The following is a 27459-nucleotide window of genomic DNA, read 5'->3' as shown; positions in this document are numbered from 1 at the left end:
CGGAGGCGGCGTAGGGCGGGCGCCGGACGCTGGCCGGGCCGGGCGGGTCGGGCGCTTGGCGGCTCCGCCACTCAGCGCGGGAGGCCGTCGGGGCAGCGGCCGGCGGCAGGAGGGGCGCCCGCCCGCCCTCCGGAGGCAGAAGTTGTGGCTCGGCCGGCGCACACGAGCGGGCCCGGGGCCGCGCGGGCTGCGGGAACGGAGGAGGCGCCGCCAGGGCGCGGAGGTGAGTCCCGCCGGCCGGGCAGGTCGGGGCCGGAGCGCGGGCCTGGCGGGCAGCGCCGGGAGCCGCCCGGCCTCGGATCCGGGGTCAGCCTGCTGCCCCGCCGGCGCCTCCAGCGGATTGGCCGGAGCCCGGGCTGGGCTGCGGGCGCAGCCTGGAGGGGACCGGCGGGGACCTGCGTCTTCGGGTCCCTGGGAGACCAGCCCGGTGCTGCGGACACAGGGGGCGGCCTCGGCCCCTGCCTGCCCTTGAGCGCCCTTACTCCGGACGGAGTCCTGGTCCCGCTGTGTTAGGGGATGTGCCCGCCGTGCCCGCCTCCCTCTCCAGCTCGGGACTCGGGCATTGCCGGGGCGGCCCACGGAGCGGGCAGCGCAGGCGCCTGTGTGCCCCCTGGCCACCCCACTTCCTCTTCTCTGCTCCTCTTGGCGCTGGCGCCTCACAGGGAAGTTACAGAGGGTGGCTCCTGGGAACGTTTGCCAGGCTGCTAGGCGGACGGGCTCTTCCTGCCGGTGCAAAAGGAGCCCTTCTGGTCCTGACCCGGGAACCCTTATTGTGTGGTCAAGTGGCACGGACTGCGCTGACTGTCGTGGGGGGGTGGGGGGGGGGCCCTTATCGCACAGGAGTTTGTGACCAGACTGCAGGCTACAGGACCCCTGTGAGACCAGGCCTGGGAGTTTGGGGTCCTGCAACATGGAGCCCTGGTGTCCTGTGGGGAAAATTGGGGCTCAGCTGGGTGCTGCTCCTGAGGCCCCTCCCCGGGCCCAGGTCTGGAGGGCTGTGTGAGTCACAGCAAGGTGGGGAGAACACCCAGAATCTCTCTCGGCCCCACAGCCTGGGCTGGGGAGGAGCTGGGGTGGTTCCGTCTTGCCACTTCTGAGCAACTTTCTCAGATGTGAAGAGAGAAAGAGTGCGTTTCCCTGGCTCAAGGCTCAGGAAGAGGGCCCCAGACGTCAGGGGAGCCCGGGAGCCACTGCTCCGCAGCCTGACTGTGGATGCAGGTCTCGCAGGAAGCCGGCTCAGCCTGGCCGTGGGGCTGGGCGCAGGAACGCTCTTCGCCCTTCCCTTGTGCACCCGAAAGTCCCTGGAGCTGCTTCTCCTGAGCAGACAGGCCAGTGACCTCGTGACCTCCTGAGGGCCAGGTTTAAGCCCTGCTGGTCCCAAGGCTCAGGGCCTCCATGGCGGTAGGCAGGGACGCCCTGTCTCCGATCTTGTGTCGCTGCTCTGAGCCCCAGACCTCGGGCTCCAGATGAGGAGGAAGTGACCTCTAATCCTGCATCTGTGAGGGAGCTGTGCCTTTCACCAGGGAGGCCGGCTTGTCTGGCTTGCTGGCGGGGATGTTCGCTGAAGCTGCTCTCAGGCCCTGCGCCGAGCTCTCTGGTGAGCCGAGCCGTGCTTTACAGACCAGGAGACTAAGTTGCTGCTCAGGGAGGGGTGGAGGGGGCTGCACATCCAGGTTCCGGAACCTTGAGGCTGCCTTTCTTCCTCCTCCTCCTCCTTCCACCGCCTCCTGTGTTTGTCTTCCACACGTGGCAGTCAGAAAGAAGGACTCTGCTGCCCTAGAAGTCCCCAGAATCACAGATGTCATTCATGGGCCTGACCTGGTCAGTGAAGAGCCCGAGAGTGCGGCCACCCGCGGTCTGGTCTGGCCTTCCCAGGGCGGGCCACTTCCTCCCACCACCCTATGCATGGAAGGTGCTGGAAGGGCACATGCGTAATTAAATGGAACCACAGCCACAGAAACCCAGGAAACACCGGTGACGGGTCACATCCATGACCGTTCTGGGTTGCCGCTTTGCCCTGGACTGTGCGGCAGAAGAGAGATGCCCCTGGTCCGAGCGCAGAGAGGCACAGGCGGGTTTGGTGGTTTCTTCAGACCTTAAAGTTCTGGGCCCTGATCCCGAGCAAGGAGGCTCCCTGCCCTGGGCGCACGGAGGGGGCTCTGGGCTCGGCGGTTGGTTCCGCCTCTCTGGCCTGGACTGCTGCCTCTTCACTGTTCTGTCTTTCTGGTCCGCCCTGTACCCCGTTATTTGGCACCCGGCACCCACAGGTGTCCCAAAGCAGGAACATGATCTCGTCTCTCATCTGTTCTCCTTTGCCAAACTCCTCGGTGTGGATGCAGGCTCCCCCCCTCCCCACTCTGCGGAGAAGGCCTGGGAAGTCTGTGCCGAGCTCTGACGTTGGCCCCTTGGGCCCCATCCGCGGCTCCCCCTGCACACACTGACCCTCGGTGCCCAGCCCCGTCCATCCACGCCAAGTAGATGGTCCGTGAGTATCCTCCTTCACTGCTCACTGGCAGGCAGCTCAGTCACCGCAGCTCTGAAGTCTGAGGGGAACTCCCAGGCAGGCCAGAACAGCACCCTGCAGCCTCTGTGGGGATGAAGATGGACCTGCTAGCCTTCACCTTCTTTGAATGAGCTGCAAGGAGACTGTTGAGGTTGAGGTTGGGCTGCCTGCGCCTCTCGGGCTTGGGGACCTGCCCAGCCATGCCCTGTCACCCCATGGGTCACAGCAGTGGCCCAGGGACGGTCTGAGCAGGAGCTCTGCAGGTGGCTGCGTTGGTGCCACCAGGCCAGGGCCTGCTGCCAGGGCTGTAGGAGGACGGGGTGTCCCAGCCCAGCACAGAGACCCCTGAGGGGCAGTGCGGGGCCTCCTGATACCCACAGGAGGGGCCACTCATGGGGCTGTAGGAGGACGGGGTGTCCCAGCCCAGCACAGAGACCCCTGAGGGGCAGTGCGGGGCCTCCTGATACCCACAGGAGGGGCCACTCATGGGGCTGTAGGAGGACGGGGTGTCCCAGCCCAGCACAGAGACCCCTGAGGGGCAGTGCGGGGCCTCCTGATACCCACAGGAGGGGCCACTCATGGGGCTGTAGGAGGACGGGGTGTCCCAGCCCAGCACAGAGACCCCTGAGGGGCAGTGCGGGGCCTCCTGGTACCCACAGGAGGGGCCACTCATGGGGCTGATCAGCGTGGGGTGCCAGGGTAGTATTCACACGAGATGGTGGATGCGTGCGTGGCCTCACTCCCTGTCCTAGCGCACGCCTTCAGGCTCTGGCAGCTGTCCACACCCGGCTCTCAGGCTTTCCCGAGGTCAAGGGGAGCTGCGAGGGCTGTGTGCCCCCTCCCTGGTGTCCGTGCTGGGGTCATGCCTGGATGCTGCTGCAAGATCGCGGGGGACACGGGTCAGTGGTTGCTGTGTGGAAGCCTCGCGCTGTGGACGGTGGGCGTCATGGCTTCCCGCCCTCCAGTGGCAGCGCAGCCCAGACCCGCAGCACAGGGAGTTCCTCCTCGTGCCTGTCCCCCTCACAGCCACACTGCTTCAGAACGTCGCCCTTGGAAATAGATTCATGCAGGCAGGTTGGCCTCTGGGAGCTTCTGCCTCACCCCCATTTGAGAGGAAAGGAGCATGTCCTGGACCTGGCTGTACTACAGATGTGGCTGCAGAGGGGCCCCAGCGTGTGGGATCAGCGCTCGTGGGGCCGGCCGCATGGCTTCCCCAGCTCCCTGTCCGCCTCCCTTTGGGGTGAGCTGAAGGGTCCGGTACCCGCCGCCCTGTGAAGCCTGCTCAGCCACCAGCTCCCTGGCTGGGGCTGCTCCTGCCATCGCTCGGCGTGGAAATACGGAAGCGCCGAGAGACGAGATGCCCATCTGTTGCCCCCTTTCCTGTTGGAAGTGGTGCTAAGCGTTGGTGAGACTGAACATGTGAACTAGAGACCGAATCCTGAGAGCGTCCGCGTTGCTGACGGGACTGGGTGGGAACCAGTTTCCTTTCTCATGATGCACGACTGGGGTGTGTGCGACTCCCAGGGCCCGGCCCCCTCCTTGGAGGCAGCCCCGGACCCGGTCTACTCTTCCCCGGCCTCCCAGCGTGAGCTGCTCCACTGCGGGTTTGATCCAAGACGCCCGTCTTCTCCCCTCCCACCCGGAAAGCAGGTGCTCGGAGGGCCCAGCACGTCTGGTCCACGGCCAGTGTTCACCTGTGACCGGCATCGACAAGTGTCTCCAAGGTGTCCTGAGCAGCCGAGGACACAGGGGCTGAGCTGCAGGGCAGGGGCCCTGCCTTCTGTCCGGAGCTGGCGGCTCCGGTTGCTTTTGGGGACTGATGCGACGTCCAGAAACCCCAGCAAGAGCCCCTGGCTGCCGGGGAGCACGTTCGTTTGGGGAGCGGCTCCCAGTTGGAAGGCAGGCGCGTTTCTTCCCTGGCCCGGCCCCAGGGGCGTTTGTAGTGATTTCAGTGGAGCCTTTGCAGTGTGGACTGTGCCCGCTCTAGGGTGTGGCCCGCAGGGCAGGGGTGGCCGGCCGGCGCTTCATCTGAGGGCAGCAGCACATGTGGAGGAGGCCACAGCAAGGTGGACGGCACCCAGGGTGGTGGGGGTGTGAGAGCCCCTGCCTGCGACGGTCAATGTGTGGTGAGGGCAGCAAAGCCCCCGGCTCTGGGGGTGGTGGCCCGTTGGCCGTGGGAGTGGCCAGGTGTTGCCGGAACCTGGGTCCAGGCAAATCTCGATGGCGGCCTGGCTGCTTGCCCGCAGCCCTGCCCCACCCGGCACCTCTCCCTGGGGCCCAGGATCTTGAACAGCCCCATCTGTCGTAGGCTGGCCCAGGGGTGGCCGGGGACCTTGGACCAGGCAGCAGGGAGTGGCTGAGCCATGCTGCACCCTGGGACCTCTGGCCTCCCGGCGAGGGTCAGATGCCCCGGGATGGGGTGGCTGCTGAGCCTGGACCACGTGGCTGGTCAGCACCACTCTGCCGTGGACTCGCTGGTGCTGAGGAGCCTGGGGGCGGGGTCTGCTGTCCGGGGCCAGAGCCCGGGACCATCCAGGAGAGGCCGTGCCCTCTGGGTGGACGTGCCGTAGGCAGGACTGCTCTGCTGCTGAGAGTCGCTTCCTGCGGCAAAGACCCAGGCGCTAGTGTTGGTGGAGCTCAGGCCCCTCGGGGTGAGTTCCTTCCCACGTACTGTGGGCTCTTGTGGAGCGGCTGGCAGGGGTGCAGCGTGGGTGCCCGTGGAGCCCCGAGACCTGCTGCCCAGACTCCTGCGTTGCGGAGCCTCGTGGCCAAGGCGGCTGTGGCCCTGTCGTTCGGGGCGCACTGCAGGGAGATGTGTCTGCCGTTCCTTTGGTCCCCCAGATGGAACCCCTCATCCTTGACAGCCCATTCCCTGACTGTGCCCGCTGTCCTCCTGCCTCAAGGGGCACGGGCCCCTGAGCTGCTGGTGTAGGCGCCTGAGCCCTCAAGAACGGAGCGGCCGTAGGACATGCTGTCCTGCAGTTCTCGGGGTGGGGAGCTCGAAGTCTGGGCCGTCCCCAGGGTGGGGTCCCGGCCTGGCTTCTGGTAGGGATGGGAGTCAGGGCTCACTCACTGTCGTGGGTGGGGGTAGCCCTCCCTCAGGCTAGGGGGTCCCACCCACAGACCGCTGGGCTCTTGGTTTCCTGTCTGGGGGCGTGGTTCTCAGGTACAACGCGGCAGCCATGGGCACCCAGAAAAGCTGGATGTCCCCTCCGCGGGCGGCTCTCCCTGTCCCTCCCCTGTATCCCCGTCCTGAGGCTGGTTTCGGGCAACCTGTCAGGGCTGCTGCCATGTGAAGGTGCCGTTGTCCCAGGTTGGGAGACAGACCTTGATAGGGTCTGAGACCTGCTCCCTGGCGTGCGTGGAGCGCTGTGTGGCCGGGTTCACCTCCTCACCTGCACAGATTAGCAAGGTATGGGGAGCGTGTGTGCGGGGGTGGCGCTGGCGAGGCGTGTGCATGCGTGTGGAGGTATCATCAAGCACACACGTCTGTGCAGAGCCTGGGCCGCCACCGTCCCGTGGGGCTCAGATGCCTCCTGTGCCCCCAGGGGCAGCCTGTGCTAATGCCCGCACAAGCTCACAGCGTCCCTGGGAATGGGGGAATTTTCCTCCCCTGTGCCTGGGGCAGGGCCGGGCATAAATTCCCACTCCCTCCCTGGGGGGCACCTGGGCCATGGCCCTTGTCATCTCCCACGTCTCCTCTGCCCGCTTCCCCCTCCCCGTCCTCCCTGCTCCCTCCCTCCCCCGCCTTCTCCATCCCTCTCCCCCTTCCATGGCCTCTGTTTGCCCCCAGGCTTCTTGATCCACCCCCTGCAGGTCCTGGGCTGGGTAAACTGTGACTTGGTGGAAGCAAGTCACCCGCCCCTGCTCCACGGCACCCGCCCTCTGTGTGCCTCCGATGGGCTCGGGCCTCAGCACCCCTTTCAGAGGACCCGCAGGGCCCTGGGAGGGCAGCGGGCTGGGCTGAGGGGTGGTGGGTTGTTGCCCTGGAATTGGCCTGCCGGGACCCAGACAGGCATGCCCCAGGCGGGGTCTGGGGAGGGTGTCATCCTCATCTGGCCCTTCGTGCGCTCCTCCCTCTGGGTGGACGGTCCCTGCTTCCTCTCGGTGCCACGCTGGGCATACACCTCATGCTGGGCTGGAACAGGCCGCCCCTGCTGACTGACGCCTTGTCCTTGGGGGCCCTGCGTCCACGCTTCCCTGAGGCCAGAGCTCGGCTGCAGCCCTGTTTAAATCTGGGGTCACGCTTCGAATGAGGGCAAGGAGCCCCCTGCGAGCCCGCCAGAGTGTTGTTGGTGCCACATTCTCCACCTGAAACGGCCTGAGGCGGAGGAAGGAGCCAGGCAGAGGAATGAATGAATGAATGGGCCTGGGCAGAGGGCTCCAGGGCGGCAGGAGCAGCCCTGGGGGTTTTGCCCGCCCCACAGTCCCTGCAGAAGTGGCAGCTGGGGGATGGCACGAGGCTGGCCACCTGGTGCTAGGGTGTGCTCTGCTGCGGAGGCCCCCCCTGGGCGCCGTCTTGGGGACACAGCCATCTCAGGGATGGCTTGCATGGCGTGTTTGTGAAAGACCCTGTCCCCGTAATTATGACACGGAGCCAGGACAGGGTGGGTGGACCCACGCCTCACCCAAGCAGGTGGGACCCTCGGCTTACCTCCAGGCCTGCTGCTTGCTGGGGAGCCCATGCTGTGCTTGGTGGCCCTTGTGGGGTCCCACTCCCAGGATCCCTCCCTGCTGTGGGCAAGGTGGGGGGGCACTGTCGTCCCAAAGCCCCAGAGAGGCCCTTCTGGAGACACTGCCCGGGGGCATCGCCTTCCTGGCCGCCTCTCTCTCCCTTCTCTTCGAGCCTCAGCGAGAGGGGCCTATGCTGCCCCTGCCTCCCAGGAGAGGCTCAGAGACTGCCACGCGGCAGCGCCAGGTGAGGCCTGTAGGGTCAGGGTCTCCCACAGGCGTGGCGGGAGGCTGACACAATGCCACAGCTGCTGCCAGGGTGGGGACAGACACGCCCACGCATCTGTGACAGGGCTGTGTGCTCACTGCCCCGGGGCAGGGCCTGTGAGGGGCATCGGAGAAGAGCAGGTGGGTCCTCCCTGAGCTCGTGCTTCAGGCCACACATCCCGTCTGCACCTGGCCTTGGTGTTCCTTCCTCCCAGCAGAGCCCAGCCCTTGTGGCCCCGCAGACTCCCCTGGGAGGCCCAGGGCTGCATCCTCACTCTGTGTCGGCTCTGCCCACATCAGATGCACGTAGTGGCGTCACCTTGGGGCACAGGGCAAGTGCCAGCCCTGAGCTGGCTGCACATGGCAATGTCTGTCTCCCCTACCCTCTCGGCTTTGGGGTTCTCGGCCAGACTTCCCTGCCCCGTTCTCTGCTCTCACCGTGGACGTGGGCAGAGCTCCTTGTTGGGGACAGACCAGCCTGGGGTCCCGTTGTGAGCAGTTCTGCTGCTGAGCCTGGCTCCCACTCAAGCCCTCCCCTGCCCTCCCCACTGCCCAGGATTTGCCTGCTAAAGGGGAGACTCAGCAATGCCTGAGCCCTTTCTGCACAAGGGGCTCCCGTGCGGAATGCAGCTCAGGAGTCTGGGCCGTTGTCGCTGTCCTGTGTCCAACTTGTAGCCATGGGAGAGGCAGGTGTCTTGAGTGACCCTGGTTGACGTGCTGCTGACCGCTGGTGAGTGTGCTCTGTGTTCTGGGCACCCCGCAGCTGCGTTCACTGAGACCAGCTCTGCGCGCTCTCTAGCGCTGCCCGGGATGGAAGCCACCAGGACATGGTTCCTGACCCAGAGCATGGCCCGTCTACGTCGGGATGAGCGTAAATCACAGTGAGAGTCCAAAGGCCTCGACTGAGAACAGGCAACTATGCCCACGCTGGCTCCATCCGGATCCACACCCGTGGCCCACGCTGGTTCCGTTTGGATCCCCACCAATGTGATGGCGTTTGGATGTGTTGGGTTACATAAGATGCATCATCGTGATTCCTTTACTTGTTTCTTTTACTTTTTCATGTGGCTGTCAGAGGACTAGAAATATCTGTGGCTCGCGTGATGCTCCTACTGGACAGCGTTCCTGTAAGCCAGGGAAGCGGGCGTTCCTTACGGGGCCTCTGCCCCAACTGCTCAGCTCTGGTCATGCTCTGTGGGGGAGGCCTAAGCGGTGGGTGACTTGTGGGGTCACCCGGCTAGTCAGGGCTGATGCTGTTCAGTCCTGCCACGCCTCCTCCCTGGGAGCACAGGCAGTCCCAGGGGACTCGGCTGGTCTGACCGAAGCCCCCATCCCATACTGGTGGCGCTTGGCTCCACCGGCCTCTAGAGCAGTGTGCGCTGCGGGTCACTCTCAGGCTTGGGGAGCCCTGCCCAGCCCCCAACACACGCCCTGGGCGCCCACTGGCCTGTCTGCGCTGCAAGAACACGTGCCCCCAGCTCCACCCCAGCCGTTGGCTCCTGTGTCCAAGGGACTCAATTGGAAGTGAGGAGTTCGGTGTCAGTGGGTGAGAGCAGACCCGGGGGTGGAGGCTGCTGGTCACCTGCACAACCAGAAAGCCAAGCGCACGCCCATCTTGGCCCAAAGCCTGGCCCGGCAGGTGAGCAACAGCCATGCTGGCATCTTCCCTGAACCTGACCAGGACTTCCCTCTTCTGAAATTGGACACGGCCGGCCTTTCTCTCCAGGCGACGCTCTCAGGCTAATTCCTCCCCCTCGGCCCGTGGGAGTAACACAGCCTCCCCAAGCACAGGCGTGCCTCCCTGGAGGCCTGGCCAACCTCCTGGGTCCCCGTCTCCTCCTGGGACCTTCCCCGGCCCCAGCAGCTTCTCTAGGGAGGCCCTCCCTCCAGAAGGCTCCAGAAGGGCATATGGGTAGGACTGTGGTATCGTGCGGATCTGGTTTGGCTGCGTGGTGCCTGAGTGCCCTCCTGAGGCTGTCCCGCGTCCCGCGAGGGCTGCCCTCACTCCGCTGTGCCCTTTCCCCACCTTTTTGCCTTTCCTTTGGTTAGACATCCCCTCGATCCTTTTTTTCTACGGTACAACAAAATCTTGGCGTTTTCTTTTCTCACCAAGGACAAAACCTGCTCTGAAGACAGCAGCTACAACCCTAAGGGTGGCTGATGGTCCCTGTGGGTTTTCTGGAGCAGAGACGGGGCGCTGGTTACGGGGTGGGAGGCTACCTGCAACCGGCTCCTGGCCCCGTGTGCCAGGGGCTGCAGATCTGCCGAGTCTGGGCCCTCGGCCCTGCGGGGACCCCTGGCCGTGGGAGCCCTGGGATGGGCACCGCAGGACACCTGCTGTGGGTCAGACACAGGCCCAGGGCCTTTCCTGCCCCAGGTCGCCGGTGCGGGGGACCCTCTGGGCCTAGTGTCTTTCCCACCCTGGGTCATCCACGCTGGGGGACCCTCTGGGGCCCAGGGCTTCGTTCCCATGAGTCATGCAGTTTCTCCTCTTTCTCTTTATTCTCTCTGTCTGTTTTTGTTGGTGTCGTGTGACTGTGACCAGCACGGCCGCCCTTCTCCGGCGTGGGTGCTGCCCTCCCTCCATGCCGCACCCTGCTCGCCGGCCACATGTGACGAGGCCTGGCCTTCAGCGCGGCCGCCGTCGCGGGGGCCATGGGGAGCTCCGCCTCCTCGCTGGCCGCCGAGACCGAGTCGGACCACGGCTTCCCTGGGGGACCGTCCTACCCGGGGCCTCCGGGAGCGGCCGGCTGGTGTAGGAGCGGCCCTGGGGGGCCCGTTTGGGGCGGCACCCTGGTCACCCGGCAGCACCAGCCCCCACGTCCCCGGGCCCGAAGGTAAGCCGGTGGGGCAGGGCCCCGAGGGGCGGGAGCTGGCTGTGCTTGGCAGAGGGGCTTGCAGAGAACTGGAGTCCCTGCTCCTTAGCGTCCTCTGGCCACTCACTTCCGCCCAGGGGACGAGACCCCACAGGCTCGGGCGTTGCCCACTCTTGGACACCGGCCGCTCTCATGCGGGTCGCAGATGGTAGTGGGGTGGGGACGGCATGACCTGTTCCCTCTGATGCTTGTGCTGAAGCTGCTTCTGGAGCTTCTTGCTGGGGGGTGGGGGTGCCGACCGCAGGCCCGGGTGGTGCTGGAATGCGCCAAGAACGCTGGCTTGCTTCCCCTTGGATTGGGGGGACACTGCCCAGGCCCCCGTCCGTGTTTGTGTGGTGCCCCTGCTCTGATGTGGCTGCCTGCAGGGGAGCAGTGGGGCTGCAGGGCTGCACTGGCAGACCTTCCTGGGCCGGCTCCCTCCAGCTGTGGCTGCAGCTGCCCACAGCAGGTGTCTCAGACCAGGCTGCCTGTCAGTTCCCTCAGGTGCTGGGGTGACTGGTGTGGGGGTGGCTGGGCCCGGTGTCCTCTGCTCAGGTCTGGGAGGGCCGGGCCCCGATATCCCACCCCACGCTGATGTCCCTGCCTTCAATCCCTGTGTCCCCGCTGGTGCTCAGCAAACACTCAGGTCCGGACCTTGGGGCAGAGACGGGGTCATCCCTGCACGCTGGACGCTTGGGTTCTGCGGATAGCAGATGCCCTCCGCTCTCTCGAGGGCATCGAGACCGCAGCTGCTGCCACTTCGCACAGACACGGCTCACTCGTGCAGGACGGATTCCTGGTGTCTGTGGACCCAGGCATGTCCTGGCTCCCCGGGAAGGCGGGCAGCAGGCAGGGTCCTGATGAGCGTGCAGGAGGGCTGGCCTCCTGGGGAGGCCTGAGCCCCGCACACGAGGCACCTGGGGGCAGTGGAGTGTGGGTCTCGTCCGTTCCTCTCGCAGGCCGAGCCGTTAGGGGCTGGAGGTTCAGAGGGCTGTGTTGGGAAGCGGGACCACAGCGGGGCCAGTGAGAGGCAGGAGTCACAGTGAATTATTAGAGTTTCCCCGGTTGGTGCGCGAATGACGCACTGGTGAACTTCTCCGCCTTTTCGCAGCAGCCTCGTTGAGACTTAACTTCCACTCTGTCAGCCGCACTGCTCGCAGGTGAACAGGCGGTGGCCTTACCCCCTCAGGGCCGTGCAGCCATCACAGCCCAGGTTACAGCATCTCCGTGTCCCCGAAAGATCCTGCTGTTTGTAGTCCCTCCCACCCCCCACCCCTGGCAGCCATCCTCTTCCTGTCCAGGGACTTGCCTTTTCTAGAAATTCCACACACGCGGAATCACATCACATTGTTTTGTGTCTGGCTTCTCTCGCGGAGCGTCACGTTCCCGGGGTCCATCCACATTGTAGCATGTTTCTGCCTGTTCGTCTTTATGGCTGGGGCACGTCCCGCCGTGTGGGGAGAACACACTGTTTATCCCCAGTTGACGGCATTTGGGTTGTTTCCACTCAGTTCCGTGAGTCCTACGCTGTGAACATCCGTGTCCAGGGCTTTGTGTGGACGTATGTCTTCATTTCCCTTGGGTTGGTTCCTAGAATGGAATTGCTGAGTTTTGTTGTAAATTCATGTTCAACTTTCTACGGAGCTGCCGGGCTGTTTTCCACGGCAGCTGTGCCATTTTGCATCCCACCAGCAGTGCGGGGCCTCTGGTTTCTCCACGCCCTTGCCAGCCACGTTGCATCTGCCTTTGATCCCAGCAACCCTGCGGGAATGAGATGGTACCTCCTGTGCTTTGATTTGCATTTCCCTGGTGGCTGGTGGTGCTGAGCATCTTTTCGTCCACCCACACACGTCTTTTAATTCCCATTGTTTATTTCCTTAGGATAAATTGCCACGAGAAGCATTGCTGGGTCCCAGGGAGGGAGGCTGGACCGGGGCTAGAGGGCTGAGGTGGGACTGTGGGGTTGCTGGCAGCTCCTCAGAGCACCGAGGGGCGCGTGTGAGTGCTCATGTTGGGTCTCAGTTTGCTGTCCAGCCAGGCGGCCTGGTGAGTGGTGTTGCCCTTTCACCTTCCCGGCTCCTGCCAGGCTCTCCTAGTGGTGCAGCCACAGCAGGCTGGGTGAATCTGGAGGAAGTGCTGTTAGCGACCTTGAGGACTACGCCGACGCCCAGGCCAGAGATGGGGGAGCAGTTGGGGAGCTGGGCGCCGTGGGAGGCAGGAAGAGGGCGGCACTTACCACACCCTGCACACAGGCCCCGGCAGGACCCCCCACATCCATGCCTGGACACGTGGACACACACACATGGCACTCAGCCAGGCACATGCATGGGGACAGTCCACAGACCCCTCCCTGACTCTGACGGGCATGGGGCAGAAGGGCAGCCCCTGGCGCTCACTCGCCGAAGAGGCTCACGTCTGGGCCAACCTTCCTGACCAGGGCCGCCCCGTGCACTGATGACACCAGGTGTGGCGTGTCTCACGTGCCCACCACCAGGCTGGGGCAGGGGCTCCAACGACCTTGGCACCAGTGGGGGGTCGGGTGGACACAGCCAGGCAGGGCCTCCACACCTCCTGGCGTGGCCTGCCCGGGAGCCCAGCCTCAGGTCTGGTGGCCTCACTGAGGTCCTCCTGTGCGGACACCAGAGGGAGAGGAAAGGCTGCTTTCCCAGGACTGGCTGTGCCCGTGCAGGTGCCAGGCAGCCTGCACACTCCTGTGGGGCAGGCATGTCCTGGGCATGTGGACTTTAGGATGTGCCCGAGGGTGCCTCCACCACCTCCCTTGGGATTGGAGCCGAGTGTCAGCACTTGAGGATCTGTGAGGGCAAAGTGGGGTCAGCCTTCTCTGGCCAGGTGACCTGCATCCTGAGGCAAGTGACGAGTCATCCTCCTGAGCAGCCAGCCTCCCCGATGACGTGATCACACCTGTGTCTAGGCGCACAGGGCGATGGCCTCTGCACAGCGCTGTGCGTGGGGACTCTGCTCTTGACTCCGGGTCAACGCTGGTCTACCATCCGACCGTTGGTGGTGGTCTGGGTTTGCCTCCGGACAGCCTGGGGGTTTGAGGTCGCTGGGCCTTGTGAGTGTCTCGAGTCCTCGGCCCCTACCAGGCCCCACGGGTGTTCAGGATGGCTGTGAGGGGGACCCTGGGGTTGTGGAGGCCAGAACAGGTGAGCGCAGGGAGGCACAGGCACTGAGCCTCTAGCAGGCCAGCTCTGGTTCCCTGCTCCCTGACCAAGCCGCTTCTCCTCGGCCTACCCAGTGATGGGTGTGTATTGTGAGGTGCAGGTCGGTCGGTGAGCAAGCGCAGTGCCGCCTGCTGCCTGACCCAGGAGCCCTGCAGCCGTGCCACCACCGCCATCCCCAAAGCTGCCTTTCAGCCTAGGGGCCACCACTTCTGCCCAGCTGGGTCTGTCTCCCCAGTGCTGACTCTGAGTTTTAGTTACTGTTTTCAATTAAACTTTTCGGAACTCCAAATAGGATCTCCCTAATTCACCTTGTCCCCCAGGACGGCTGTGAAACCTGCCATGACCCCCGGCGTCCCAGGTGCTGGCCAGGTCAGGCTGGCTGGCGGGTCACGAGGTAAGCAGCACGTGGGCTGGGCTCCCTTTGTCCCTGGCGTTTGCAAGGCTCTCCTTGCTCCATGCGTCCAGGACCACCAGGGGCCTGGAGCTGAGGGCACGAGTGTCCTAGGAGGGCCGCGGGCCTACCTCTCCTGCACTGGGGGTCGGGGCCTGAGTCTTCTTCCTGGAGACCCTCCCAGGAGCGGGTGGTCCATGAAGGGTCAGACCAGCACTGTGGGCCCCCGCGACAAGGCTGGTGGGTTTGCAGGGGGAGTGACCATCCACTGAGCCTGGGGCCAGGGCAGAGGCTGCCCAGGACCCAGTGCATGCTGCACACATGTGCACATCTGTGTGTACACGCCGTGCCCCCAGCCTTGACCGTGGGCCCTTCTCTGAGTATGGAACAGCAGGGAGTGTCCCGGTTGTCTCTAGAAGAATTTCTTAGACATTTTGGAGCGCAGAAGCCAAGGGCAAAGCTGACCTGGACCCAGCCCAGGCCCACTCTGTGGTACCGGGCCCGCCCGCGTGGACGCTGTCCTCTGACGAGGCCCCACGGGGCTCATGAGCCCCAGCCGCACGGGCCAGGAAGGCGGTTTCAAAGTCTCTGGGCCCCGGGAGCAGTCTGGTTCCTCGGGGGGCCTCTGTTTGTTTTTGAAGAGGCGAGTTTCCTTTCTTCCTGAACCAGAAGAGTCTGATTGGAACACGGCATTGGAAGCACCGGCTTTGTGCCTTGGTGTAAAGAACAATTGATTTTTCTGCCAGGCGTAGCAGCTACGATCAGTGTAGGAGGCTGTGTGTGTTGTGGAGTGTGGACACCCCCTGGCACCTAGGTTAGCCCTGAGAGGCGGATTGAGGGGCCAGCCCATCCCGCCTCCAGACCCCTGGCCCATCTTGGGCGGGGGGGAGTCAGGAACATCCCACCTGCCCTGGTGCAGAGGAGCAGAGGCCCAGCCAGGGAGAGGTGGGCAGGCCCGGTGCCCAGGAGCCCAGCCGGCAAAGGGGCCTGTGTTCCAGGCTCCCAGCGGCCAGCAGGACAGACCGTGCAGGGGACTGGCGGGTGGGAGGTGGGTGCCCCGCCCCCTCTGTGTGTCACCAGCAACGTCTGGGAGCCAAGTGCAGCTCCCCCAGCTCTGACTTCCCCAGCCAGTCCTTCAGCCCTGCCCACTCTGCCCTCCACACACCCGGCCTGCTGCCATGCCACAGGCCAGGCAGCTTGGAGACACCGTGTCCTCGATGGCCATCTCTGGCTCCAGGCCCCCGGCTGTGTCTGACAGCAGCCCTCTGCCCCCCAGTGCACAGCCAGAGCTTCCTGGGACAGGAGCTTCAGGTGGGTGCAGCCCACCTTGAGTGTTCCCAGCTTTGCAGCCACAGACAGGCGCCTTCCCCAGCCGTCGCCACCCACCCCGAGAGGGTCGTGTCCTGCCGCACACGGGGACGCCCTCAAGGTGTGGCCAGCACTTCAGGACAGGCTGGTGGTCATGGTGGCCCTGCCCCTTCTCCCATCTTCTCTGACCTCAGACCGTCTCCTCAGGCTGGGCAGCCTGCCCTCCACCCTCCCCGCAGCCCCGTGGGCTGCCAGGTGCAGAGCCAGCCTTGCCTGCTGGGCCCCCCACCTCAGCGCACGCTGAGAGAGCAGGACGGGGTGTGCCTGTTGCCACAGGACACGGAGCTGCCTCCGTGAGCCTCGGCCGGGCCGGGCTGGGCCACAGTGGTTTGGGTTGGTGGTAGGCAGGCGAGTCCAGGGCATCTCTCTTTGACCCACCTGTGCCCAGGGCTGGCCACCAGAGGGGCCGCTGAGATGCAGGTGGGTCACCACCCACAGTCCCGCCAGGAGGCTGTGTTGTGGCTGGAGTTGGTCAGTCCCAGGGCCTTGGCCTGGGACAAAAGGCCTCAGGACTGAGCCTGTGTCCTCAGCCCGGCAGGAATGTCCCTGGGAGCAGGCCAGGAGCACTGCCAGGTATGCCTTTCATGGTCCGGTGCCTGCAGCCCCTCAGCACACGTCAGAATAGACCCCTGCCTGGGGTCCTGGAAACACCAGAACCAGAGAGCCAGCGCCTGCCCCAGCTCACAAAGACGGGCAAGCAGGAGAGACGCAGCTTGGCTAGGCAACCCAGCGGGTGGCCCTGAGTCCGGTGTGACCCTGCTCCTCACTGAGAGAACCATTGATGCTTCCCTCCCCCTCACGCACTCACGTTTCTTTTGAGATGAAATTCACAAAGCTAACCATTTCAGAGTGGACAACTCAGTGGTGTTTAGTGAATTCACAGCGTGCAGCCCTCACCTCTGCCTAGTTCCATGTCACGTTCATCACCCCGAAGGCAAACCCACGCCTACTGTGCCCTGGCTCCCCGCCCCGGGCACCACCCGTCCTTCTGCCTTTATGGATTTGCCTGTCTGAGCATTTCATATAAATGGAGTCACTTAGCATGTTTTCAAGGTTCATCCACGTTGTAGCGTGTCCACATTTCGTTCATTCTTATAGCTGTGTAATATTCCACATCTTGCATATCTGTTTATTCATTGATGGACATTTGGGTTGTTTCCACTCCTTGACCATTGTGAATAGATCTGCTACGAACGCATGTGTACGTGTTTGTTAGAGTCCCGGTTTTCAGTTCTTCTGGGTGCGTACCTCGGGGTGGAGTTGCTGGGTCATGTGGTAATTCTGTCTGACTTTTTGAGGAACTGTTTTCCACAGCGGCTGCACCATTTTGCGTTCCTGCTGGCATTGTTGGGGGCTCTGGTTTCTCCACATCCTCACCAACACTGCGACCATCTGCACTTCTGATTCTGGGCCCCCTGGGTGGGAGGGGTGCCTCCTGCGGGTGGGTTTGCGTTTCCCTGATGGCTCGTGCTGTCACGCGTCTGTCCACATGCTGATCGTCCAGGTGTGTCTGTTCCCTGGAGAGATGTCTGCTCAGAGCCTCTGCCCATTTTGAGTTGGGTTGTTTGTCTTTCGTTGAGTTGTGGGAATTCTTTATACGTTCTGGATACTAGTCCTTTCTCAGACATACGATTTGCAAATGCTTTCTCCCATTCCGTGGGCTTTTTCACTTTCTTGATGACATCCTTTGAAGCCCAGAAGTTGCTCATTTTGAAGTCTGATTTTTTTTCTTTATTTGCTTGTGCGTTTGGTGTCGTCTCTGATAACCCATTGCCAGATCCAAGCTCATGAAAATTTACCTGTGTTTCCTTCTTCTTAGAGTTTTATAGTTTTTGTTCCTATGTTTACGTCTTTCATCCATTTTGAGTTAATTTTTGTATGTGGTGTGAGGGCCCAGCTTCATCCTGTAGCGTTTAGATCTGGTTGTCCCAGCACCATTGTTGAAGGGACTGTCCTGTGGCGCCTTGTCAGAAATCATTGGCCTGTACGTGCCAGGTTCACTTCTGGGCTCTCCATTCCGTTCCGCTGGTCATAGAGCCCACAGCCAGATGTATACCACCCTGTCTTCATTTTCTGCCTCTTTTTCAAGATTGTTTTGGCTCCCTGGGGGCCCCTGCAATTTGATATGAATTTTAGAATTGGGTTTTTCCATTCCTGAAAGAGAAAAAAAGGCCACTGGGGTGTTGATGGGGCTTCACCGACTCTGTGGATCACTCTGGGTGCAGTCATGAGCCCGGGATGTCTCTCCGTTTGTTTGGGTCTTTAATTTTTTTCAGCAGTGTGTTGTAGTTTTCAGGGCACAAATCTTTCTCCTCCCTAGTTAAGTTTCTTGCTAGGTATTTCATTACCTTGGAAGCTGTTGTAAGTGATGTTGTTTCCTTAGTTTCCTTTTCAGATTCTTCATTGCTGGCATAGAAGCAGTACTGACTTCTGTGTGTCCATCCGCTGCCCCATGACGTTGCTAAATTTGTTTTTTAGCTCCAGTGGGTTTTTTGTGGATTCTGGAGCTTTTCTGTGCAGGGCCTCACGTCATCTACAAACACACAGTTCTGCCTCTTCTTTCCCAGCTGGAGGCCGGTCCTCTCTCCTGGCCCGTTGCCCTGGCCGGAGCCCCAGGATGTGCTGACGCAGCGGAGGGCCTGGTCCTGGGAGGAAAGTGCTCAGTCTCTCACTTTTGGGTGTGGGTTTTTGTAGACACCTGTTACCCTGTCCAGGAAGTCAGCCCCCACTCTTTCCTGGAACTGACAAGACTCCCGCTACACCAGGGCCCCGTGGCCACCAATGTAGTGTGGCTCAGCCCCATCCCTCTGTCCCCACAGGTCCACCCCTCTGGAAAGGGTCTGAGGACAGAGCTGTGGGATCCCTCAGAGGCCTTGGGGGGCCTCTCCCTCCTTAGAGTCCTCGAGCCCCTCACAGGCTGCCCTCCTGAGCCTGGCGTCATCACAGCCCAGAGGGCACAGATCCCTTTGGCTCGACCCCCTCATCCCAGGCGGAGGCTTGGGCCCCCATCCTGCAGGCCTGCACTGACCGGGGCCTTCCCTTGCAGCCATACGCACTCGCCCGGGTCCATGGCCGCGGTTGGGGAGTGGTCCTGTGTGCGCTGCACCTTCCTGAACCCAGCCGGCCAGCGCCAGTGCTCCATCTGCGAGGCCCCCCGGCACAAGCCCGACCTTGACCAGATCCTGCGGCTCAGCGTGGAGGAGCAGAAATGGCCGTGTGCCCGCTGCACCTTCCGGAACTTCCTGGGCAAGGAGGCCTGCGAGGTGTGTGGCTTTGCCCCAGAGCCCGTGCCCGGCGCCTCCCTGCTGCCTGTCATCAATGGGGTCCTGCCCAAGCCACCCACCGTCCTGGTGGAGCCCAAGGGCAGCTGCAAGGAGGAGGCAGGTCCAGCGCGGACAGCGGGGCTGGCGGCCGTGGAGCCGCCTGGGGGGCGGCCGGAGGAGGAGGAGGAAGAGGGGGCGGCAGAGCCTGGGAGCGGCTGGGCCTGCCAGCGCTGCACGCTGCACAACACACCAGTGGCCAGCTCCTGCTCTGCCTGCGGGGGCCCCCGAAAACTCTCGCTGCCCAGGATCCCTCCTGAGGCCCTGGTGGTCCCTGAGGTCCTGGCCCCTGCTGGCTTCCACGTCACACCCACCCCACCCCAGCCTGGGGAAGGCACGGAGGCCGACCCTCCCTCTGCATCTGCCCAGGATTCCCCGCGGGGGCTGCCCTTCAGCCCCTTCTCGCCCACCCTGCAGAACAACCCTGTGCCTCGCAGCCGCCGCGAGGTCCCCCCCCAGCTGCAGCCACCGGTGCCTGAGGCTGCCCAGCCCTCACCTCCCGCAGGCTCCAAGGGGCCCCTCCAGGGCCCAGGGTGGGCCGGGGCCGGCGCCTCCCGCCTGGCAGAGCTGCTGTCGGGTAAGCGGCTGAGCGTGCTGGAGGAGGACGTGGCCGAGGGCGGCCCCGCATCGCGTCGGTGTGGCTCCTGCTCAGCACCCAGCCCCGCGAGCCCTGCCCGCTGTGAGGCCTGCGGCTCCACCCCAGGCAACGATGTCATTGACCTGGCTGGTGACACCGTGCGCTACACGCCAGCCAGCCCCTCCAGCCCCGACTTCACTACCTGGTCGTGTGCCAAGTGCACACTCAAGAACCCCACAGCGGCCCCCAGGTGCACGGCCTGTGGCTGCTCCAAGCTGCACGGCTTCCAGGAGCACGGCGAGCCCCCAGACTGTGGTGCCGACAGGCCTGGCTCCTGCTCAGCCCACAAGGCCTGCCGGCCTGTCCCCACGGCGCCACCTGAGCGCCCAGGCCAGTGGGCCTGCCCCGCCTGCACTCTGCTCAACGCACCCCGGGCCAAGCACTGCGCTGCCTGCCACACCCCGCAGCTCCTGGTGGCCCAGCGACGGGGCGCTGCTCCCCTGAGGCGCAGGGAGAGCATGCATGTGGAGAAGCGGCGGCAGACAGACGAGGGCGAGGCCAAGGCCCTCTGGGAGAACATCGTGGCCTTCTGCCGGGAGGTGAGTCCCTGGCATGGTGGTCCGCACTCGCCTCCCCCGGCCCCTGATCAAGGACTTCCTCTGCCTCTTCTGAACCCCGTGGGACCTTCTCTCTTGGAGAGAGGGGCAGCACTGTCCTCCCCAAGCTCTGAGCCCCAGCCTGGCCCTGAGCTGGGTTGGGCCTCCAAGTTACCCCTTGCCTGAGTGTGGCTGGTCCCCACTGCCTGTGTGTTGCCCCTTCTTCCTCTGTCCTAAGGGTCTGTGACCCCGCAGTCTGTGGTCCTGACCCCTCCCAGGCGCGACTTCCCGTTGACAGTGAAGCCAGAGGGAGGCTGGAGTGGCGCTTTTCCGGCGTGAGACCCTGCTGGCACTCAGGGTTGGGACGCTCCCTTGGGCTCGTCTGCCCCTGGAGCTGCAGGAGGCCTGAGCTCAGGGAAGGGTCACCCCCAGGGTCAGCTGGAGGGGCTGTGTCCCCACTGCCCCATCACTGCCAGCAGCCCACCCTGACAGCTCATCCGAGGGCTTGAGTTCTGGCTTCCTTGTCCCACCAGGTGCCCCACCTCTTTTCCTGGGGCCTTCAGTGCAGTGGGCTGTGGGCTGGGCGTGGGCGCCACCCAGGTTCCCTGTCCCCAGCACCCACACCCCTTCAGCCTCCAGGCTGGGGGCTGCGCCTCCCACTGACCTGTCGCCAGCTGGTAGTGTCCTGGTTGGCTGCGGTCCCCCATGTTCTCACAGGCCCGTGTGGGTCACACAAGGCCGTGGCTGAGCCCTGCACACACTCACCCCCTTCCTTCTGGGGCTCAGGCAGCTTTTCCGGGGTACTCCCTTGGGCGGTGGGCCGCCGGGCCCAGCCTGAGCACACACCCGTGGTGTCTGCAGAACAGCGTGAACTTCGTAGACGACAGCTTCCCCCCTGGGCCCGAGTCTGTGGGCTTCCCCGCAGGCGACAGTGTCCAGCAGCGCGTGAGACAGTGGCTGCGGCCCCACGAGATCAACTGCTCCGTCTTCAGGGACCACAGTGTCTCATGGTCCGTGTTCCACACGCTCCGGCCCTCAGACATCCTGCAGGGGCTGCTGGGGAACTGCTGGTGAGTTGGGGCGCCCGCTCAGGCCGGGTGGTGCGTGGTCCAGCTGCATTCACCACGCGGCCCCTGGCTCTGCGCAGGTTCCTGAGTGCGCTGGCGGTGCTGGCCGAGCGGCCCGACCTCGTCGAGCGGGTGATGGTCACGCGCAGCCTGTGCGCGGAGGGCGCCTACCAGGTGCGGCTCTGCAAGGATGGCACGTGGACGACGGTGCTGGTGGATGACATGCTGCCATGCGACGAGGCTGGCTTCCTCCTCTTCTCACAGGTGGTGGGGCGGGCAGCGGACGGCGCGGGGTGGGCACGGGGCGGGTGGCAGCCGGCCCTGCAACTCCAGCCCCTCCTCGCAGGCTCAGCGGAAGCAGCTGTGGGTAGCCCTCATCGAGAAGGCGCTGGCCAAGCTGCACGGCTCCTACTTTGCCCTCCAGGCAGGGCGCGCCATCGAAGGCCTGGCCACACTCACCGGCGCCCCCTGTGAGAGCCTGGCGCTGCAGGTCAGCTCCACTAACCCCCGAGAGGAGCCCGTTGACACTGACCTCATCTGGGCCAAAATGCTGAGTTCTAAGGAGGCTGGGTAAGAGGGGCGGGCGCTGTGGTGGGCAGCGGTGTTGGGCAGAGAGGCGAGGCGAGGGGACGGCCGGGCCGGGGCCTGGAGCGGTGGGAGAAGTAAGGGCGAGCGCTCTCTGACCCACACCCTGCATTCACAAGATGTTTCTGGCATGGGTTGACCAGAGCGAGGAGGCCTGGCTGGCAGCCCTGTCATTGCTCACTGCTGGGCCGGCAGTCCCACCTGCCCAGGAGGGGTGGGGGGCAGGCAGGATGCGGCCATTGACCTGCACCATCCTGACTTGGGCCTGTGATGCCATGTGGAGCCACGGGGAGTGAGCCCCACGGGAGGCACCCGATGGGAGTAGGGGGTGCCTGCCGAGACCCAGCACACACTGGCCAGCGTGTCTGTGGGGAGGGCGTGGAAACCTAGACCTGGAAGGGCCAGCTCACTGGTGCCGAGACCCTGCCCTCAGCTGATACTGGGCAGTAGTGCTGCCCCACCCCCTTGGGGAGCCGGACCCTGAGCTGGCAGGACCAGCCAGCGCCAGGAAGCCTCCAGGGCCCAGGCTTGCCCATCTCCCAGCCCAGGCCCTCTGAGTTCGTGGGCTGGGCCAGCACTTCTCGAGTCCCATGTGTCTCCTCTGCGTCCCCAGGATCCGCCCTCCCCAAAGGCCCCCAACCCCACCCCCGTGTTGCCCCTTCCTGCTCCAGGGCAGGGCCAGAGCCAGCGGGGGCCCCTGGCAGCTGAGCCCCTGCCCTGGTCAGTGAGGCTGATGTGCCCGCACAGGTTCCTCATGGGCGCCTCCTGCGGGGGGGGCAACATGAAGGTGGATGACGCCATCTACGAGAGCCTGGGCCTGCGCCCACGCCACGCCTACTCCGTGCTCGATGTCCGCGACGTCCAGGGCTCCAGGTAGGGGCCGAGCCAGGCGGGGCAGCGGGGGGTGTGGATGTGTGGTGGAAGCTGTGGAGGCCTGGTCATGGCCTCGGCCTTGTGGTCCACAGGCTGCTGCGCCTCCGGAACCCGTGGGGCCGCTTCTCCTGGAACGGCAGCTGGTCAGATGAGTGGCCACACTGGCCGGAGCACCTGCGAGGCGAGCTCATGCCCCATGGCAGCAGCGAGGGCGTCTTCTGGATGGAGTATGGCGACTTCATCAGGTAGCTGGGTGCTGCAGGGCCGGGTGCCCGGTCTGCCGCACCTGCCCCCTGCCCCAGCTGCCCTCACCTCGGCCCCCCTGACCTGTCTCTGCCCCATACATGGCAAGTTCTTCCCTGGGGAGCCCAGCCTGTCCCTCCCACCGCCCCAGGGCCTGGGCCATCCCGGGATCTAGGTCAGCACAGGGTCGCAGGGCTCTGCCCTTTCTGGCTCATTCTTGGGACCCGGCACCCCCTGGTGGTGTCCACGGGCAACAGGCGGGGCCGGGGCTTCTGGACGCCAGTCCCAGGAGATGCAGAGGGCATCGAGGGGCGGGGCTACGGGAGGCACCCCACGCCTGCTGGGGTCACTGGGCGCCCTGTCGGTCCGTAGCCAGAGTCGGGGCTGCTCAGTGGGGCCGCCCTCTCGCCATCCAGGTACTTCGACTCCGTGGACATCTGCAAGGTGCACTCGGACTGGCAGGAGGCGCGCGTGCAGGGCTGCTTCCCCAGCTCGGCCAGCGGGCCCGTCGGGGTGACGGCACTCACCGTGCTGGAGCGCGCGTCCCTGGAGTTCGCGCTCTTCCAGGAGGGCGGCAGGTGGGCGGGGCCGAGGGCCGGCGGGTGGGCGGGGCCCCCTCCCCGCGGGCGGGGCGCCAGGTGACCACTTGTCTGCCGCAGGCGCGCGGACGCGGTGGACAGCCACTTGTTGGACCTGTGCGTGCTGGTGTTCCGCGCGTCCTTCGGCAGCGGCGGTCGCCTGAGCCTGGGCCGCCTGCTGGCCCACAGCAAGCGTGCCGTCAAAAAGTTCGTCAACTGCGACGTGATGCTGGAGCCCGGCGAGTATGCCGTGGTGTGCTGTGCCTTCAACCACTGGAGCCCCGCTGCACCCGGACCCCCGGCCAGCGCGCACGGTGACGCCTGGGCCACTGCTGCCCCGCCCTGGCCACTGTGGCCCCTCCCCACCCCACCCCACCCCACCCCGGCCACTGCTGCCCTGCCCCAGCCACTGTTGCCCCCGCCACTGACACCCCCCCCCGACTCACTCCCCCCACAGCCTCCAGCCCCTCAGCCGGGGTCCCGCGCTGCGCCCCAGAGCCACCCGGCCACGTGCTGGCTGTGTACAGCTCGAGGCTGGTCATGGTGGAGCCGGTGGAGGCCCAGCCGACCACGCTGGCCGACGCCATCATCCTGCTCACGGAGAGCCGGGGCGAGCGGCACGAGGTTGGGGTGGGTGGGGGAGGGGGGTCGGGGGGAGGAGAAGAGGGAAGGGCCGTGGGGAGGGGTGGGGGAGGGGGAGGCCCCGCCCAGCCCGCGCCTGCGCTGTGTGTCCAGGGCCGCGAGGGCATGACGTGCTACTACCTGACGCACGGCTGGGCGGGGCTGATCGTGGTGGTGGAGAACCGGCACCCCAAGTCCTACCTGCACGTGCAGTGCGACTGCTCGGACAGCTTCAACGTGGTGTCCACGCGCGGCAGTCTGCGCACCCACGACAGCGTGCCACCCCTGCACAGGTGGGCCCCGCCCCCACCCTTCCGGCCCCTTGGCCTCCGCTGGCCCTCACCGGCCCCCTCCCCCAGGCAGGTCCTGGTGATCCTGTCCCAGCTGGAGGGCAACGCCGGCTTCTCCATCACCCACCGCCTGGCGCACCGCAAGGCGGCCCAGGCCTTTCTCAGCGACTGGACGGCCTCCAGGGGCACCCACAGCCCCCCACTCACGCCCGAGGTCGCTGGCCTGCACGGGCCCCGGCCGCTGTGACCACCCTGCCCTCACCTGCCTGCTCCCCATGCGCACTTTACAAGGGAGACCCCAGCAGAGGACGCTTGAACCAGAATCTCAGGACCCCACCCAGGGAGCTGCCAGCCGAGGGGCACAGCTTCCCCTGGGCCTTCCTTCCTGTCCTTCCTTCCTGTCCCGGGCCTCCCAGCCACCAAGCAGAATACCTCGAACCCACCTCTAGTGCATAGGGGCTGTGCACCAGTTCCTCTGACCCACCCACCTCGAGGTCAGGTTCAGATCACCAGTGCCGAAGTGAGGCTGTCCCTTCCCCGTGGGCCTGGGGCCTCCTGCCTGGGTGAGGTGGTCAAGAGCCCCCTTCACAAAACCAAATCCCGCAGGTGAAAGGCCAGGACCCCAGGGTGAGGAGGGACCACCCCCATCTGTGGGGGTCAGGCTAGGGTCCTGGGGTGAGCAGGGACCACCCATTTATGAGAGTCAGAGTCCAGGACCCTGGGGTGAGCAGGGACCACCCTCCTCTGTGAGGGTCAGGCTAGGGCCCCAGGGTGAGCAGGGACCACGCCCTCTGTGGGGGTTAGCTAGGGCCCCAGGGTGAGCAGGGACCACCCCCTCTGTGGGGGTCAGCTAGGGCCCCGGGTTGAACAGGGACCACCCCTCTGGGGAGGTCAGGCTAGGGCCCCGGGATGAACAGGGACCACCCCTTGTGGAGCACAAGGTCAGGAGCCTTCTCTCCCTGGCTTGCCCCCAGAGCCCATCTCCCCCCCAAGAGGCAAGCAGGGCTCCCTGGAGTCCCAGCAGTGTGTCCCAGGAGACAGGTGCCTGGCGACCATGGGCTCTGGGTGGGGATGGGGAGGGTCCCAGCTGCCCTTCTGGCGACACTATGCAATTCCTGGAGCATTCGCCAGGATCGAAGCCATGCCCTGGAGGCTGCGGGTCGAGAGCTGCAGGTCGGGGCCAGGCCCACCCTGCCTTGTGCTGAGTATGTTCGTCCTCAGCACCACCTGACCTCTGCCGGGAGGACCCAGGTCCAGCAGAAATCCTTGGCCAGCCCTGTCCAGGCACACACAGGGCACGGCCCCTCTCCCGCCCCAGAGGCCCAGGGAGCTGAGCCGCTACAAGCTGTCCTGCCTGCAGCTGCTGTCGGGCCAGAGTCCTGCATCTGCCCCACTTCCTGGGGGCCCGCCCAGCCTCACTGCCCACAGCCCCTCACTTCCGCTGGGGCCTGCGGGGTTTTGACACCTGGAGAAACCCCGGGAAGCACTACCCTCCCCTTTGGGCCTCCTTTATATTTCCCTCTTTTAGTCTGAGCTGTGAATATTTTTAACCTTGTACATATGGCCAGCTCTTCCAACACAGAGACTATTTTATCAATTGTCGGCCCCTTCCCTGTAGGGTGATTCTCCATGGGTGTTTCCAGACTCAGGCTCCGACGGACCAAATAAAAATGTTTTGTTTTGTAACAATGCCTCCTCGTTTGTCTGTCGCCTCCTCCCAGGGTCTGCAGCCCCACGCCTCCCCTCCACAGGCAGAGCTGTGCTGGGGGCACCCAGGCCAGCCTGGTGACAGCGCCTCAGCGGGGGCTGGCTTGCGGGTGCCCAAGGTCAGCCTCATGAGGAGACTTGGGGTGTCCTGCTTGCTAGCAGCCTGCGCCCAAGGGAGGACTGGGCATCCAGGCTGGGCAGGGGCTTGGGCCAGACCCTGCGATGGCCAGCAGGCTGGTCCCCAGCAGCCCCAGCGCCACGCAGACAGAGGGATGGGCGTCTGCACAGCCCTTCCTGCCTGCGTTGGGGTGGGTGGGGCCTGTCTGAGTGCGTCAGTCATCGGGCAAGGGCAGATGGAGCAGGGGGCTGCACAGGGGGGAAAGTTTGTGTCTCCAGCGGGTGGCGGCCCTGCTCCTGCTCGGCCCCACGTCCCTTCCAGCCCATTCAGGAGGCGCCATCCCCGTTTCACAGGTGGCAGCTGCGACCGTCTGCAGTCTGTCGAGGCTCCTGGGCGGCACGGGCTGCCCTCCCTGGACGGAGGGCCGCCGAGTAGGGGGCTGGGGTGCAGAGGCCGGCTCTGGCGGGTGTAAGAGGCCTGTCACGGGCCAGCCTATTGAATGTGAAAGCAATTAAAGCCACCAGCAGTGTTCGCTCCGGGCGGGCCTCGGGCAGCAGGGGAGCTGCCACAACGCATCTCACCTCGGCGCCCGGAGACGCCCGCCCCGCTCCACCGCGGCTGTGCCCAACCCTCTCCTGTGGGGCAGGGGCCAGGCTGCGTCCCACCGCCCCCCGCGGCCGCACGGAACTGGCTGCCTCACCCCTGGGGCATCCAGGCAGCCCAGACCCATGTCCCTCCAGCCCCGGTGGGCCCAGGAAGTGAGACAAGTGAGGACAGCCGGTGCCCAATGTCCTTGTGGTGTCAGACTGGGTGGGGGGGTCTCCACAGCAGGGCAGGGGGCCGCCTGCCCACCCCTCAGCCAGCCTGGAGACCCCGCTCGTCGCAGCCAGCACCTCGTCTGCCCAAACCCCAGCGTGCAGGGGAGGAGCTTCCAGCTGGGAGAGGTGAGGGAAGGGGGCCAAGTGCCCCCAGCCCCAGATGGCAGAGTGTCCGAGGAAGAGTTGGGGGGTCTCAGAGGTGAGGCCCTGCACAGAATGGGGAGTTCTGGGGAGGTGCCGGCAGGGGTGGACCCAGGGGCTGCGGTGGGGGCGTGGCCAGGGTGATGAGGGCTTCCTGGGGGAGGCGGTTGGTGGTGAGAGGATCAGGGGAGCCAGCCAGGCAGGCCTGAGGGGCCGACTCTGCCCACCACAACCGCGGCCATCACCGGCCAGCACCTGGACCCCAGCCCGGTGTGAGGAATGGACAGACAGGGCAAGCTGCCCAAGTCGGGAGTCGGCCCAACACATTGGGCCCCAGCTCCCCACCTGGGTCCACTGCCCACTACCGTGTCCCCTGCCCTTCTCCTCTCCTGCCCCCTTCCCCACGTCCCCAGCCCCCTCCCCATCTCTGCCAAGCCCGTCGGCCCTGTGTCCCCCCACGGTCCCTCTCCCGGCCCTCAGCCAGGCCACCTTGCTGCCCACCGTCGGCCAGAGGCTTCCTGGGGTGGGCGGGGGTGTGTTCGCACTTGCGAGGCGTCCCTGTCAGAAGCACTTAGTGTACAAATTAGCCGCGGCCTCCGCCTCCCTCTGCAAAGCTCTGGGCGCTGGGCTGACAGGGCCGACCCCGGGCCTTGCCCGCCCGCCCCGGGCGCCCGCAGCCACGTGC

At 65.0% G+C, this 27459-nt stretch overlaps 1 protein-coding gene and 1 non-coding gene across 12 annotated transcripts; both read left to right on the top strand.

The window, feature by feature from the left end:
* CAPN15 (calpain 15) lies at positions 1-25679 on the top strand. 11 transcript variants are annotated; one of them, XM_070231273.1, is made up of 14 exons: positions 105-223; positions 9987-10278; positions 13802-13875; positions 18287-19736; positions 20595-20803; positions 20881-21064; positions 21147-21370; positions 22133-22258; positions 22351-22503; positions 22918-23079; positions 23161-23393; positions 23537-23703; positions 23815-23993; positions 24060-25679. In XM_070231273.1, exons 4-14 carry the CDS (start codon positions 18309-18311, stop codon positions 24235-24237), a joined length of 3243 nt encoding a protein of 1080 aa, XP_070087374.1. In that variant the 5' UTR covers positions 105-223; positions 9987-10278; positions 13802-13875; positions 18287-18308; the 3' UTR covers positions 24238-25679. The 11 variants fall into 11 exon arrangements, with proteins under 11 accessions (XP_070087378.1, XP_070087379.1, XP_070087373.1 ...); XM_070231271.1 differs by having other exon boundaries at positions 23537-23709; XM_070231277.1 differs by lacking the exon at positions 9987-10278 and having other exon boundaries at positions 1-223; positions 23537-23709.
* On the top strand, positions 4793-4927 carry MIR9140 (microRNA mir-9140). The gene has a single exon (NR_128174.1). It is a non-coding gene; the product is annotated as a microRNA mir-9140 (primary transcript).
* Positions 25680-27459: the final 1780 nt, after the last annotated feature.

This window comes from Equus caballus, chromosome 13 (assembly GCF_041296265.1).
Source record: "Equus caballus isolate H_3958 breed thoroughbred chromosome 13, TB-T2T, whole genome shotgun sequence".
Lineage (NCBI taxonomy): Eukaryota > Metazoa > Chordata > Mammalia > Perissodactyla > Equidae > Equus > Equus caballus.
Note: the sequence above shows the minus strand (reverse complement) of the source record. Positions and strands in the feature narration are given on the sequence as shown.